Raw genomic sequence first — 16,693 nt, 5'->3', positions numbered from 1 at the left:
ATTTATATTTTAAAAACTAAGTATTATCCTTCGTGTAAGCTACAGTTTTCGCTAATGACGTTGCAGTTCCTCGGCGTTCAACGATTGTGACGTCAAACTAAAATGTATGCTTCAACCTTTTGGCACCCTGTCTGTGTAATGGTCTTTTGAATGCAATAGATTTTCATTCACTTTGTATGCTAATATTTACATTACATATGTTTATTGCATTTAAAGTGAATGGAAATTCATTGCATTCAAAACTCCATAACACGGACAGGGTGCCAAGAAGATATAGCATGCGTTTTAGTTTGAGGTCAACGCGCTAACGCGAGTAACTCAATTTGTTTGAACACACCGTTGCAGTTATGAGACTATATGTTTCAAATAATAATGATTCATTGCTTCAAAAACATATGGAATGTAAATAAAAATCAATATCCGGTCGATGTATAACGTAACTATATAACACAACATGACGCCATTATATGCACATTATAAGCGTGATGAAGCATGTAGCAGAGAAAAACATTAATAAATCACAGATACCGTAATACGTAATTGTTCATCAATGGGGTTAATTCGTTACATATCCTTTTAGTGACAGGGTACGGGATGTACCATGTCACTAAAAGACTATGCTACTAATAAAACCTGGTTAGTAATTTTCATACCTGACTCGGCTCCGCCTCGTCAGGTATGAAATTTACTTGACCAGGTGTCATTCCATACCCGGTCACTAAAAAACCATGTAATGAATTTACCCCACCGATGAAACATTTACGTATTATCTGTGGTTTGTATATGTTTTTCTCAGCTACATATGATTCATCACTCTTATACCACCATGCATAATTCCACATATGGGGGCGCGGAATGGTGCCATCCTGGGGTGCGGAATTCGAAGCGAGAATCAGATAAGACCTCGAAGTGACCAGACGTGTTTTACAATGCTCCTCCTTATCAGTAATTACCTGTGCTTCTGAATATGATTAATAATGGAGTCAATCAATTTGAACGAAAATACAAGTTTATTTAAATCTATTCTGGATACCTTTGGACTTTCATTTTCACAAGGAGATTCAAATTCTTTACCTAATGATGAAGATCCATTCCTTGATGTTCATGTGCCAGATTTCTTACAAGTAAGATTCAACAAACAGAGTGTTACACTGAACTATGAGGAAGAGAAATTCGACGACATTGTGACCATTCTTAACAATGATCTACTTTTTGCCAAAACTGGATTTAAAAATGGAAACATTTACAAATCATGTAATGGTAATGTTACAGCTACGCTGTATAAATCTACTCAAACAATCCACATTCAAGGCAGTGAAAGACTCAGTTGGCTAAGAGATTTCCTAAATCAAATTAATCATCTACCAATAACTGAAGTCAGTAAAATCGAAGGAATAGGAATGCCTGAGCCACAAAATATGTCTACACCTAAACATTGCAAATCGCAAGAAACGGAAGCTCGGCCATGTCTTAACTGCAATAGTTTTAACGTTATTCAAAAACTAACACAGACTGTGTCAGATCTCTCCGAAGAAGTTGCTAGACTTAAACTGGAGCTACAATCTCTACAGGTTAAAAATACAAATTCTGTGGACGCAACTACCCAAACAAGGGAACCAGTTACAAAAACTAAGGCGATTGACACAAGGGACCTAAAGGATTCCAAATCACAAGGTGTAACCAGACACACACAGTGTTCTAGAGTGGAGACAACAGATTCTTCAACATCCCCAGAAACTGATCAGAAAAGCCCAAAAATTCACAACAAACCCAGCAAGAACCAGCAACTGGAGTCAGACGTTCCATCTGAAAAGTCAGTATTGATAATTGGTGATTCTATCCTCCAACGAATAAGAACCCGTGGATTATTGAGGCATGTTGCTGTCCGAACAAACAGAGGGGCTCGGCTGTCAAACATCAGGAGAATTCTCCAGGAAACCGACCTATCGTCCTTTCGGTCAATAATCCTACTTGCCGGGGGTAATGATGCTGCCAACGACAGGGAATTGGAGACCAGCGAGTGTCATCTCACTGAAATTGTGCTCGAAATCCAGAGGAGGTCCCCAATTACTGAAATATTCATATCGGAAATACCACCACGACGAGATGCTGATGTTACTCAGACGAATGAAATCATAAGATTTGTATGTGAGGAATATAGTGTCAACATGATCTCTCTACAAGATAAGTTCAAGTCATCAAGTATGTTCTGGAAAGATGGGATTCATTTATCCGACAAGGGAACATCTACACTACTGAAATCCTATGATGCGCACATTCCGGTCATCAAAGCCCGCCATCAGAATGATACACAAAATGTGACTGGTAATGTGAAAATTTGTTATTATTGTGGTGAAAATGGTCATTCCTCACGGAATTGTAGGCATGGATGTAAAATTGTTTGCTGGAATTGCAACTCTTTGGGACATAAGGCGAAACACTGTTCCTATTAGGAATTCGGCATAGAGGAAATTGCCGAAAAACCATTCCTCTTGAAATCAAACCCCTTTAGTGTTTTAGATAATCTTTGTGGTGAATGTGGTGAAATATCATGCAAATGCTCATATCTCTGTACTTCACACAATACTTATATATTACTTAGATCAAATCAAGATAAAGATTTTAAATCCTTTACACGTTCTAATGATGAAAATGATGTAAATTGTTCTTTAAAAAATGTATCTTCTCGGAAAATTCATAAATGTACATCACAAACTGCCAGTTCACCAAAGAGAAATTCTAACTCACTAAATCCTGAAATCAATGAGGAACCACAGAAGAAAAACTCAAATCCATATTCATTTAATTTTGGGCTCAACAAAAAAGGTCTTAGATTTGGGAATCTTAATATATGTCACATCTTGCCTAAATTTGACCAGCTTAAGCTTCTTTTATCAGGTTATCATTCTATTGATGTATTTGGTATCTGTGAAACTTTTTTAAATGAACAGACAGACAATTGTGAATTAGATATCGATGGATTTAACTTTGAGAGAAGAGATAGATTAGGGAAATCAGGAGGAGGAATAATTGTATATATCTCAAATAATTTGCATTACAAACGTCGCAATGATTTTGAAATAGGTGGCATAGAAACAATATGGCTTGAAATTAACATCCCAAATTCAAAACCAATTTTTTATTGTACCGCATATAGGCCCCCATCTGCCACCACCTGCTGGGTAGAAAGTCTAACACGGGAGATAAATTGTGCATCCCGCTGTGACGATGCTGAAATTATTTTAACAGGTGATTTTAATATTGACCTGATCAAAGACCCCCCAAGATACTGGACCTCTGCTTTTGAAGAATATGATTTTTCGCAGATAATTAATGTACCCACGAGAATAACAAATGTCTCCTCAACCCTAATTGATCATGTATATACTAACCTACCTGAGAACATATGTGAATCTGTAGTACCGCCAATTGCAATTTCTGACCACTATCCGATTTGTTTTACAAGAAAATTACATGATTATGTAAAGAAGCATAAACACACAGAGATAACATACAGAGACTTCAAAAAGTTTAATGAAATAAATTTTCTCTCAGACTTGGAAAAAGTTAATTTTCAATCTTTAGATTCACTCTCTAATCCTAATGATGCATTAAATAAATTTTATTCACTTTTTAATGCTGTACTAGACAAACATGAAAAAATAAAATCTAAAAGAGTGAAGTATGATGCAAGACCAAAATGGTTAACCCAAGAAATTCTTGAAGCACAGCACAAGCGCAATAATTTTCATAAAATTAAGGACTTTGAAAACTACAAACTATGGCGAAATAAAGTAACGTCACTAATTGAAAATGCAAAAATTAATTATTATAAATCAACTGTAGAGCAAAACAAAAATCCACGCCAGATGTGGGATGCATTAAACAAATTAGCTTCTACCCCCAAAAATTATAATCCGACGGCACTTGAACAAAATAATAATGTAACCGAGGATACACAAGAAATTACAGAGATATTTAATTCTCATTTCTCAAATGTCTCTGCTAAACTCCTTGAAGGAGTAAATAAAGAAGAGTGTGATTTCAATGGCCTTTTAAATTTTGTACAGTCTAAATTGGGAACAGAAATGTTTTGTATCCCGCTTATTAGCCCCGATGAAGTGCTTTCCTTACTAAATAAGCTTGATGTTAATAAATCATCAGGTGTAGATACAATCGGTCCACGTTTATTAAAACTTACTGCACAAATAATACATAAACCTGTAACCAATATAATAAATACTAGTATTACATCAGGTATTTTCCCGAAAAGTTTTAAACTTGCCAAAGTTACACCTATTTTTAAAAAGGGAAACAAGCTAGATCCAAATAACTACAGACCCATTTCTATTTTACCGACATTATCAAAAATTATAGAAAAACATGTGGCAAAATATGTACGATTATTATTTTCAGACTTTGATCTTTTAATAGAATCTCAATCAGGTTTCAGAGAATTGCACTCATGTCAAACAGCCCTTACAAAAATTACAGATAAATGGTTATATGAAATGGACCAAGGCAAACTCGTTGGTACTGTCTTTCTCGATTTCAGTAAGGCATTTGACTTAGTAAATCATGAAATTCTTCTTAAAAAGCTACAGTGCTATAATTTTAATGAAATAACTTTACTTTGGTTTAGATCGTATTTAAGTGATAGACTTCAAAGTGTCCATCTGTCTAACAAAGAATCATCTTATCAGCAAGTCACAGCGGGAGTTCCACAGGGGTCTATACTAGGACCTCTTTTGTTTTTACTGTACATTAATGATCTTCCACTTTATATCAAAAATTCAAACATAGATTTGTTTGCCAATGATGCCACTTTACACGTTTCAGGCAAAGATTCCCAATCTATTTTAAATTCATTATCAATGGATATTGCTTGTATAGAAAAATGGTGCACTCAAAATCAAATGATACTTAATGCCTCAAAAACTAAATGCATGTTAATAGGGACACATCAGAAGAGATCAAAATTCTTAGACCATGATTTTCCTTTATTCTTTTCGAACCAGAAATTAGACAGTGTAACATATGAAAAAATTCTTGGGGTATATTTAGATAATTCTTTACAATACAATGTACATATCGACCATGTGTGTAAAACTCTGTCACGTAAAATTTCAGCACTCCGTAGAATTAAAAAGTATCTTCCTCTTCAAACACGCAAGTTGTTTTATAATGCATACATTATGCCTACCATTGATTACTGCCTAACAATTTGGGGAAATACGTCCAGATCAAATCTTGACAGAGTTCATAAACTTCAAAAAACGTGCTGCAAGGTATATTTTAGATGCTCCCCCTGATGCACCCTCAAGACCCCTTTTTGATGAACTTGATTGGCTTACTGTTTATGAACAGCTTACTGTAAATAAATATGTATTGTTATATAAATCCCTCTTTAATTATTGTCCTACTTATTTACATGAAATGTTTAAATTTCAAATTAATAACCAATATACTCTTCGATCTGAATCAAATGTTGATTTGTGTGTACCAATTCATAAATGTAAACTTTTTGAAAATTCCTTCCAGTACTCTGGTGCCATTTTATGGAATGCTTTACCAGTGCACATAAAAATGTCACCAACTCTCGATGCTTTCAAGAGACAAGTAAAACTTTATGTAAAACAATGTCAGAATAATTTGTGATTCATGTTTATTTGTATTTGTATATTTATGTTTATATTTATAATATGTCTGTATATGTATAACTATGTATCTTATATTGTTGATTGTCAGAAGGCCCTGGGGTAGAATAGTGCTTGCACTAATCAGGTTACCTTCTTTAAATAAAGTATTATTATTATTTATTATTATTATTTTGCAATGTGATTGAGATGAAAATAATCCTAAATTCAAGATTGATATATATGACTAAAAAGTATTCCTTCCCCCAGCCTCCACTAAAATCTCTACCTCCGAGTGCCACACACTTAAATTGAAGTCTGTCTCCTTTATTTGAGGTGGAATTCTCTGAATTATTAGAGTGTCTGCAGCAAAATCATATTTAGAATTCCCTCACATAAGTTAAATGAAACTGAGTGATATATAGGCACCAATTTTCACGAAGAAACGGTCAAATTTGCGTTCCCACATGCTCTTGCCAGATATTGCAGAAGTGTTCATGTATTTTTAGGACGAGTCCCGAGCTGGGAAACGAGTAACAGTAAGCTGGGACATCACTATGTTCCGCCGTAAGTTAATTTAGGATTACTAGTATTTTCATCTCAATCACTATAGGAAAGCCAATCAGGTCAACGAACATTGCAAATTCCGCTTCGAATTCCGCACCCCCGGATGTTACCATTTCGTGCCCCCATTTGTGGGGTTATGCATGGTGTGTACTGTGCTTATATATTATGACGCCATGTTGTGTTAGTTACGTAGTACGTCGACCTTGTATTGATTTACAACTGACTGGGTATAAGTATTCCACCTGCGGTAAATTGTAATTTTGTTGTAATTGGTTAATCATTTCAGTTTAAATAATATAAAGTACATGTAGGTACTTTGTAAAACATCGTAGTGAATAAATATCAGCATTATGGAAGAAAGGCCTGGATAAGTTACATGTTGATGGTGTTATGTGCAACGGATACCACCTGTTTATTTATAATGTGTATGAGTATATGTTAAAATTTCAGAGTTTGAAACAACTGTATCCATGGCAAAATTCTCTACTGCCTCGACATCTCCACTATATACAACTCAATCACAACGCAGTTTGTCGGGTAAATCGTCTTATGACGTCACAAAGTTGACACCAGAGCCATCTACTTTCAAGTTCTCTTCTAACACAGCCATCACGTCTACAGATCAGCCAGTACAATCACCAAGTAAACATAGTAAAACAGCCTACCTATCAGACAGAAAAAAAAATTAGGTAAGAATCACACAATTATAGATGTTCTATTTATCTCATACAACTTTCGTTTTAACATAACTTAGAGACTTCCCCTGTGAAACTATATGAATGATTTCTAATTCAAATTGATGTCATATATCTTGATGATGTAGCACTGTTGGTGTTGACATGCCTCGAAAGAAAGTATATCGTGTTCAAAATGTAATATTTACATTCAGTGTGATTTTCCTTATGAAATTCATTAGAAATCCACGACGTTCAAATTACTATAACACATGCGAAACCTTGTCACCGTGCGTTAGAATACATAGTAGGAACTATATGCAATTTCAATACTCCAGGAACACTAAAATGTAAAATATTTTACTTCAATTTAATGAAAAACTATAACCCTGAAAAATTAACGTAAAAATTAACGTAACGTGCGTTAAGAATTAATTTGTCACTTTTTTCCTCGCAATGTTTGTTTGGGTAAGTTAACTTTGCAACGTCATTTAACGTCATTTGACGTCACAAACGGCTCTTACATCTATTAACCACGGCAGTTTTGAAAGGCGCTAAATTCACATTAAAGGTTAATGAAATAAGCAATTATGAAGAACAAAAATTAGAGAATGTAAATATAACGCGCGGTATTCAATTTGTCGGCACGGCCAGGTGGGTTATAGGACTGAAGACATCCAAAAATATGAATTCAATGCTTAATTATTTTTGGTATCTGCGTCTTTGAAAACATTATGTGACAATTTCTGGATTTTTACATCAAGCGTGAAAAATTAACTCTTTGTATGGTGGCAGTATAAAGCGTGCTAGGCAAGGCTAGATTCATTGTTGATCCATGGTAAATTACGCCTATATTACTAGGTAGGCATACTACAGGCATACGTAATATAATTAACGAAAGCGTTGTTAAACTGTAAAAGGAATCAAGCAGCCAATACAGGTACATGTACCTTGATAGTCAGATAAAATAAGACACTTCTTTGAAAAAATACGAGTTTTTCTTGCTTTTAACGACATTATTGCTCTTTATCATTCATTTTATAAGGGCAAGAATTTTTACAAATTAAAGTTTCAATAAAATAAAATCTTGAAGCGAGGGATCGTGTCAAAACCGGAAGTGCTATTGATGAGCATATACCCGTGGATAAAGCATAGGTTTATCCCACGGGTAGTATCATTCACACGTATGAGATAAATAGAGAATATCTATATTGTGTGATTTGATATTGGCTTTATCCAACGAGTTAAAATGGTGTACATATTCGCGACTTTCGTTTTATCAAAATTTTGAGACTACCTGTGCAAAACTACATGAATGATTGCTAATTCAAATTGATGACGTATAATCTGATGAAGTAGCACCGTTGATGTTTACATGCCTCGAAAGAAAGTAGATCGTGTTCAAAATTTAGAATTTTTGCTATCGTATTCGTATTGCTTGGGTGTGCTTCTGAGAATGGCAATTCTTCGTTGTTCTTGTAGGCAAGGCTACTTGTAGATTCATTGTTTATCCATGGTAAGTTACACCTACATTACCAGGTAGGCATACATAATATAATGTAAGAAATCATTGTTAAAGAGGTTAAAGGAATCTTGTAACAAAAACTTAACTGCTAGGCTTTACTTTCTCCGAAAACGGTCTAAAGGAAGGGAGTGTAATAATCGTCTTCAAGTAGCCAATACAGGTACCTTGATAAAATAAGATACTTCTTTGACATACATTAAGTCTTTTTTTCTGCTTTTAATTTTCATTCATTTAATACAGGCAAGAAGTTTTACAAAAAAAGTTTCAATAAAATAAAATCTCGAAGCGAGGGATTGTATCACAACCGAAAGTGCTATTGATAAAGCATCTTCCCGTGGATAAAGCATAGGATTATCCAACGGTCTGTATCATCCACACGTATGGGATAAAAAAACCATCTAAATTAATATAGACTGAAAATAATTGGTCAGGAATCATTTTTCAATTTTCAGTCGAAGCAATTGTTTCTTCATATATATATATATATATATATATATATATATATATATATATATATATATATATATATATATATATATATATATATATATAAGCTATCAAATACCTGGCAATATATTAACATGCATGCGATCATGTGCAAAATTCCAAGGTAAAAACCTCTTGAAAAATGCAAAGCAAAGACATTTTGCTGATGTTGTCATTGGTGATTTTTTTTTTGTTTCCAGAACGCAGTGCCTCTGAAGGACTGAAGGCAGGACAAATTATAGGCATATTGATTGGTACATTACTAATCATTGAGTTTTGATCATCGATGTTCTGGTATTATTAATAAGCAGACATTATCTGCAGACAGGATAATATAGTGTTGGTGATGATCATGGATTTACAAACGCCACAGATCTAACCACTCAGTATCAGGTGAAGGTCATCTGAAGGAGAAATCTTTTACTTATTTACTTACTTACTTACTTAACTTACCGTAAAAGGAACAATAATTATTTATCATGTCAAGGTATTGATTTTATTGAAATTGATCGATGTACATTAGGAAATTGACAATTTTGTATATAAGTACCTCTTCACATTGCTTAATATTTTGTTTTTGTAAATCAAGTTTCCTTTCCATCCACAGATCCATGCAAATATGTTAATTATATCTATACATAAGTACTAATGTTTTATTCTGATTAATTCTGACTAATTAAAACTGACTACAGATATTATTTTGTAAAGATCATGGTGCTTACATGTATATATTGTCTGTTTAACCAAATATTTCATGGCAACACATTTTTATTATTTTGTTTTGGTCTTATGAATTATGTATCTCTCATCACGTGAAAGTAAAACAGGTTTAATAGATAAAGTGTTTTTTATCAATTGACACTCTGCACTAACACAAATTTATGAAATATCTAGGGTTACTTATTCTGAACATAATTGCGAGTCAATATTAAAATGAATATTATTTTTGAAAATCATGATTCTTATATAATATCCTATTCCTGTATACATATGTCATTTTCATTTTGCTTTTCAAATAAACATTAAACTTCTTTTACCAACCTTTGCTCCAGTGAGCGTTTCTGATCACCGTTATTCGTCTATGTCTGTCTGTTTGAAATTCACTTTTCACATTTTATTTTCTAGAACAAACACATTTCAAACATTATGTTATAAAGAGCCAGTCTGACAATTTTCAGAACATTTGATATAACGTATTAAATAGTACATGTAAGGGGAATTCTAAATTGTAAAAACGAAGGACCAAGCTCTTTTCCTAAAAAAGTAATCAAGAAATGGCAAAAAAAAAAGAAAAACAAAAAGAGTGGCATCATAAAGAAAAACTATTTCAAAGACCCACTAAGCCATAAAATCTGAAAATCTTGTAACAAAGTGAATTGGTCAATTTGGACACATTCATACTTCATTGTTCAGTTCGTTCTACACAGTACAGACTAGCTTTCAATTTGTGACAAATCAGACGTACGAGGGCTGTTCAATAAATAATGTCCTCGGTGCTCAGAAAGAAGCAAAAGACGCCATTCCTATGATTTAGTCTTAAAGATTTAACTTAATATTCCCTTTTAATTAAAACAAATGTCCGTAACTTTTTATATCCAATTTCTGATTGTGTTTAGAATTCATTTTGGGTAAAGCTCTTAGTATACTCGAAAATGGCAGATCCTCTGATTTCCTGGACTTGTTTCTTCCTTCTGAAAGGTGTTTTTTCAAGTTTGAAAAATGAAATAAGTCTAAAGGTGAAAGATCTGGCGAATATTAAATTTCCTGTTTACATGTAACCCCAAAACTACTTTACTCTTCGGTTCGTGTGGGTTTGGAAGCTGTCATGAAGAAATTAAATGTATGGATTCCTGATTCTGGTTCCCTCTTCTCATAAACCTTTCGATTTTTTGCAAAAAAAAAATTGCTCTCTAGACTCCTCCAGAAATTAAACTGCCTCCCCGAATACGAATTTGAACAACAAGATCACTAATATTTAAGAAAATTGCATATAAAACTTTGTGCTCTTGAAATTCTTGGCTCTTCTCAGACCTTTGCTGTTTTTGTCAGGTACATCTTATTGTAAATTTTTGTTTTGAGGGTTTTAAGCAATAGATTCAAGTTTCACTATTTGTTTGACTTTTAAACAAACGTTGATAACTACAATTACTTTTATTTTAAAAAATTGTTTTGGTACATGTACATCAAAGATTACAGGTGTTTGTTGAAATTTGTCAATTAGTACATTAGTTGTTATAATTTTATTTGGCAAGGACGGTACCCATTTTTGATGCCCATTATAAATTTTAACATTGAAATCAGCCTTCTCATTTGTCATGTTTATCTATAAAACAGACATTGGTTGCCGTAAATTTTACATATTTCAGTGAATATTTCTTTGGGAGACTTAACAAGCTTTACAGCAGCTTTAATGAAGCTTTTAATTTCACTCTAGTTTACTGATTCTTTACCCTTATGTAATGTCTCGAATAGCCCTTGTTTTCCAGCTGCTCACAATGAAACTATGTGATGAACAGTGGTCACATAAACTGTTATAAATTAATTAAAGATCCAATAATAAGAGAGAAAGTCAAGCTTCATGTCATATGGTATCTGTATTGTATGTCATACAGTTTAGGACATTACTTATTCATGTTATTGGACAGTCCTCGTAAGAGAGGCCGGGGCATTGGGTTGATGTAATGGATTTCGAGATAACCTAGACAAACTCTGGCAACATGGAACCGGGCATTATCTTTCTAAAATACTATATAGCCAAGAGAAGGGCAAGGAAAATGAATTTAACGTAGGATGGACCAATTAAGATACCAAGGTCGCATAATTGTACTTTTAAGTCTTATCAGCAGCTATGACCTGTATCAATGGCGGCTTCTGGGCTAGGAGACAAGATGAATAGACATGTCTTACTCCCAGGGCTGTCCGCGCTTACCCTTCCATTTCCTCTCAGATGGCGAACAAGATACACAATTAACGGTAGAAAAATTCAAAATGAACTACACAGCAAGATGTTCCTTTGACTGTATAATAGAAAAAAAAATGTATTTAGAGAATTTTGGATCTCTTGCATATCGAATCCTTTGGGAAACATAAACACCAATTGTAATCTAATAAAAATTAGATGTTAGATCTGCTCCCATACTCGCTACATTAACGAGTATGCGAGTGTATCTTATATCTAAGTCTAATAAGATTGCACCAGTTGCAGGTGGCTATAGTTACATAAATGAGGGAAGTTGATGGACGAGCTTTTCATTCCGTTTGGCATACAGTTATAAGATTGCAATTATCATCAATAGTGAAATACAGTTATCACTTGGTCATTATCATTTATAGTCATAGAGTTATTAGTTGGCCATTATCATCTATAATCGTATAGTTATTAGTTAGTCATTGTCATCTATAGTGTGATCTATAATCATACAGTTATTAGTTAGTCATTATCATCTATTGTGTCATACAGTTATTAGTTTGCTATTAACATCTGTAGTCATACAGTTATCGCTTGGTCAGTATCATCTATAGTTATACAGTTATCACTTGGTCATTATCATCTATAGTCATACAGTTATTAGTTTGCCATTATCATCTATAGTCATGCAGTTATTAGCTGGCCTTTAATATCTATAGTCAAATAGTTATTACTTGGCTATTATCATCTGTAGTGACATACAGTTATTAGTTTGCCATTATCATCTCTAGTCATACAGTTATAAGTTGGCCATTATCATCTATAATCATACAGTTATTTGATGCATGGCCATTAATATCTATAGCCATACAGTTATTACTTGTCTATCATCATCAATAGTGACATACAGTTATTTTTTGGCCATTATCATCTATAGTCATACAGTTATCACTAAGCTATAATCATCTACAGTCATACAATTATTAGTCAGCTTTTATCATTTAAAGTGTTATACAATTATTAGTTGCGTATATCATCTGTAGTGACATACAGTCATTAGTTGGTCATTATCATCTATAGTGACATACAGTTATCACTTGGTCAGTATCATCTATAGTCATACAGTTATTAGTTAGTCATTGTCATCTATAGCGTGATCTATAATCATACAGTTATTAGTTAGCCATTATCATCTATAGTCATACAGTTATCACTAAGCTATAATCATCTACAGTCATACAATTATTAGTTAGCCATTATCATTTAAAGTGTTATACAATTATTAGTTGCGTATATCATCTATTGCCATACAGTTATAAGTTGGTCATTATCATCTATAGTGACATACAGTTATCACTTGGTCACTATAATCATCTACAGTCATACAATTATTAGTTAGCCATTATCATTTAAAGTGTTATATAGTTATGAGTTGCCTATATCATCTATTGCCATACAGTTATTAGTTGGTCTTTATCATTCATAGTGACATACAGGTATTAGTTGGCATTATCAGTTATAGCCATACAGTTATAAGTTGGTCATTATCAGCTATAGTCATACAGTTAATAGTTGGCATCTATAATCATACAGTTATTAGTTGGTCATTATCATGTATAGTGACATACAGTTATCACTTGGTCACTTATCATCTACAGTCATACAATTATTAGTTAGCCATTATCATTTAAAGTGTTATAGTTATTAGTTGCCTATATCATCTATAGTGACAAAGTTATTAGTTGGTCATTATCGGCTATAGAGACATACAGTTATCACTTGGCTATTATCATCTATAGTCATACAGTTATTAGTTGGCTATTAATATTGTATACAGGGAAATTTTCGCCTCCGTTTTATTTTCGCCCTTTTCGCCCTCTTCTTGATTTTGCGAATTTTACACAGCATAATTTCTTAAACAGAAATATAACTTAGTTTAACGCCAAAAGGGCGAAAATTATCATGTATAGTCATACAGTTATCACTAATACATTATCATCTTACAGTCATACAATTATTAGTCATTTTATCATTTAAAGTCTTACAGTTATTAGTTAACCATTATTTTGAAGTGACAAAGTTAAAATTTACATTTTTTGGTCATTATCGGCTATACCTTAAAAGTACAATTTTATCACTTGGCTATTATCACTATAGTCATTACAGGATATATAGTTGGTTATTATTATTGTATACAGTGGTTAAATTTTCTCCAAGCAGTATGACAAGTCGGATTTTTATGGCTAGGGTTCGGATCCCACGTTATTTTTATAAAAGAAAAATTTTTTACGAGATTTTTTCACAGCAAATTTCTTTCTCTCAAATTTCAGAAATTTCATAACTGGGCGAATTTAACACAAGTGCAAAAGGGCGAAAATAACCCTGTATACAGTATCCATAGTGATACAATTATCACTTGGCCATTATCATCAATAGTGAAATACAATTATTAGTTGGTCATTATCATTTATAGTCTTACAGTTATTAGTTAACCATTATTTTGAATGATGGTCCTAAAAGTTTGCAATAAAATTTACATTTTTTGGTTTACAAAAACATGGAGCGAAGACCCACTATACCTTAAAAGTACAATTTTATGACAAAACATTGTAAAAGACTTAAATGGTAATACTCCAAGTCCATTAAGATCAAGGATCATATCACAAACATGATTTAAATTTCATAAATCACCCTGCAGCAATCATATAGCTTTAGTCTTTAGCATGTTCCAGTCTCCAAGCCTCTTTTTCTGATAAGTCGGATTTTTATGGCTAGGGTGTGATGCTGGATGGTGACTTCCTTATTGTGTTATAAAAGAAAATTTTTTTACGAGATTTTTTTCTTTCAGAAAAGGTTTCCTTCTCTCATAATTTCATAAATTTCAGTAATGAGAAGTTAATTTAAATACTCAATTCCCATATTGAATATGATTTCTTTACATTTGAGTTGAGCTTTATATAGGCTTTGATTTCTTTAACATGGTAAATGCAGTTCTTGCCTTGCCAATTCTTTACTTACCTCGTCATTGGTCATTTGCAAAATTATTTTGTTAAAACACGTTATGATTGCACACACAAGTACACTGAAGTTGACATCAAAAAGATGCTTGAGTTTCTGATTGAAAATTTCTAGGTGTTTTTGGAGACCATGTCTTCCAACGATTTATTGGCATTCCCATGGGTACCAATTGCGATCCGTTATTAGCTGACCTATTTTTGTATTCATATGAAGCAGAATTTGTGCAAAATCTTATGTGTGAAAAGAAGAAAACACTTGCTGTGGCCTTAAACTCGACATTTAGATATACCGACGTCGTGTTGTCAATTAATAATGGTAATTTCCATTTCTATGTCGATACGATATATCCTGGTGAGCTTGAGATAAAAGATTCCAAAGAGTCTGACACTGTTTGATACCTGGATATTTTAATTGTAAAAGACTTAAATGGTAATCTAACAAGCAAGCTCTATGATAATTGATAAACGTGATGACTTGATAACTTTTGTGTCGTAAATTTCCCTAGCTATAGCTTACTTATGCAGCAATATACATTCATCACCTGCATACGGAGTTTATATATCTCAGAGGATTGGATAAGCAAGAGCATGCTCAACGTATGAACAATTTTTTAAGCGAGGTAAAATACTGACAAACAAGTTGATGAAACAAAGATATCAGCACTCTCGTTTAAAGTCATCATTTCGTAAGTTCTATGGTCGATACAGCAACCTTGTCAGCAAATACAATTTAATTATCATTGAGTCCATCCTCAAGACTTTTACAAGTAAAATTGATGCAAAGCATCAAATCTTACTTACTTGGGCCTGTCGTTCCGTGAGGAACATAGGCCATCAACAACAGTCCTCCAACGAACACGATTCTGAGCTGCTCTAGCTGCATCATGCCAGGCCATGTCCTGCATCTTTAGCTCCGACTCCGAGTCACGCCTCCAGGTGTTTCTAGGACGTCCTCTTTTTCTTTTGCCCTGTGGGTTCCAAGTCAGGGCCTGGCGTGTGATGCTGGATGGTGACTTCCTTAATGTGTGTCCAATCCAGCCCCATTTCCTCTGTCTTATTTGTATGCGATTGGTTCATGTCCTGCTCTTTTCCATAGTTCTTCATTTGAGATCCTTTCAGGCCATCGGATGTTGAATATGCGCCAGAGACAGGTGTTATAAAATGTCTGTATCTTCTGCAGAGTCGCTTTAGTAATCCTCCACGTCTCTGCACCATACAATAGGACGGACTTTACATTTGAGTTGAGGATCCGCAGTTTAGTGGTAGTTCGGATGTTCTTTGAGGCCCAGATGTTCTTTAACATGGTAAATGCAGTTCTTGCCTTGCCAATTCTTGACTTGGTGTCGCGGTCTGTACCACCCTGTCTATCCACCACACTCCCCAGGTAGATGAAGGACTCGACTTCTTTGATGGGCTCACCACCAACTGTGACTGGTGTTTGGACAGTGGTGTTTATCTTCATCAATTCTGTTTTCTTCAAGTTGATTTTGAGGACCGTTCCTGCTGATGTTGTTGCAAGGCGAGTTGTTTTATCCTGCATCTGGCTTTGGTTGTGCGAAAGGAGAGCCAGGTCATCTGCAAAATCAAGATCGTCGAGTTGGGTCAGGAGCGTCCACTGTATACCATTGTTCCTGCCTGATGTGGTAGTCCTCATGATCCAATCCATGACCAAGAGAAAAAGAAATTGTGACAGTAAGCATCCTTGTCGAACTTCTGTCTTGACCTCGAAACTATCAGACATCTGGCCAGCATGGGCAACCCTGCATATCATGCCTTGGTAAGTGTTTCGCTTTCTCATAGTCGATGAAGTTGACATAAAGAGGGGACTTCCACTCCAGTGATTGTTCTATAATGATGCGCAGGCTGGCTATCTGCTCAGC

General features: G+C 34.1%; 1 protein-coding gene across 1 annotated transcript in view; it reads left to right on the top strand.

Moving 5' to 3' along the window:
- LOC134253059 (macrophage mannose receptor 1-like) overlaps positions 1-9,899 on the top strand; it is a 36,343-nt gene extending 26,444 nt beyond the window's left edge. The window contains exons 14-15 of the mRNA XM_062735577.1: positions 6,654-6,892; positions 9,089-9,899. Coding sequence (XP_062591561.1) covers positions 6,654-6,892 — 239 coding nt within the window. The 3' untranslated portion in view covers positions 9,089-9,899. The remainder of the gene's footprint in view (positions 1-6,653; positions 6,893-9,088) is intronic.
- Positions 9,900-16,693: the final 6,794 nt, after the last annotated feature.

This window comes from Saccostrea cucullata, unplaced genomic scaffold, assembly GCF_032062105.1.
Source record: "Saccostrea cucullata isolate Sc308-1 unplaced genomic scaffold, CSIRO_AGI_Scuc_v1 ctg2594, whole genome shotgun sequence".
In the NCBI taxonomy this organism is placed as follows: Eukaryota; Metazoa; Mollusca; class Bivalvia; order Ostreida; family Ostreidae; genus Saccostrea; species Saccostrea cuccullata.
This window is presented reverse-complemented; position numbering and strand designations above follow the sequence as displayed.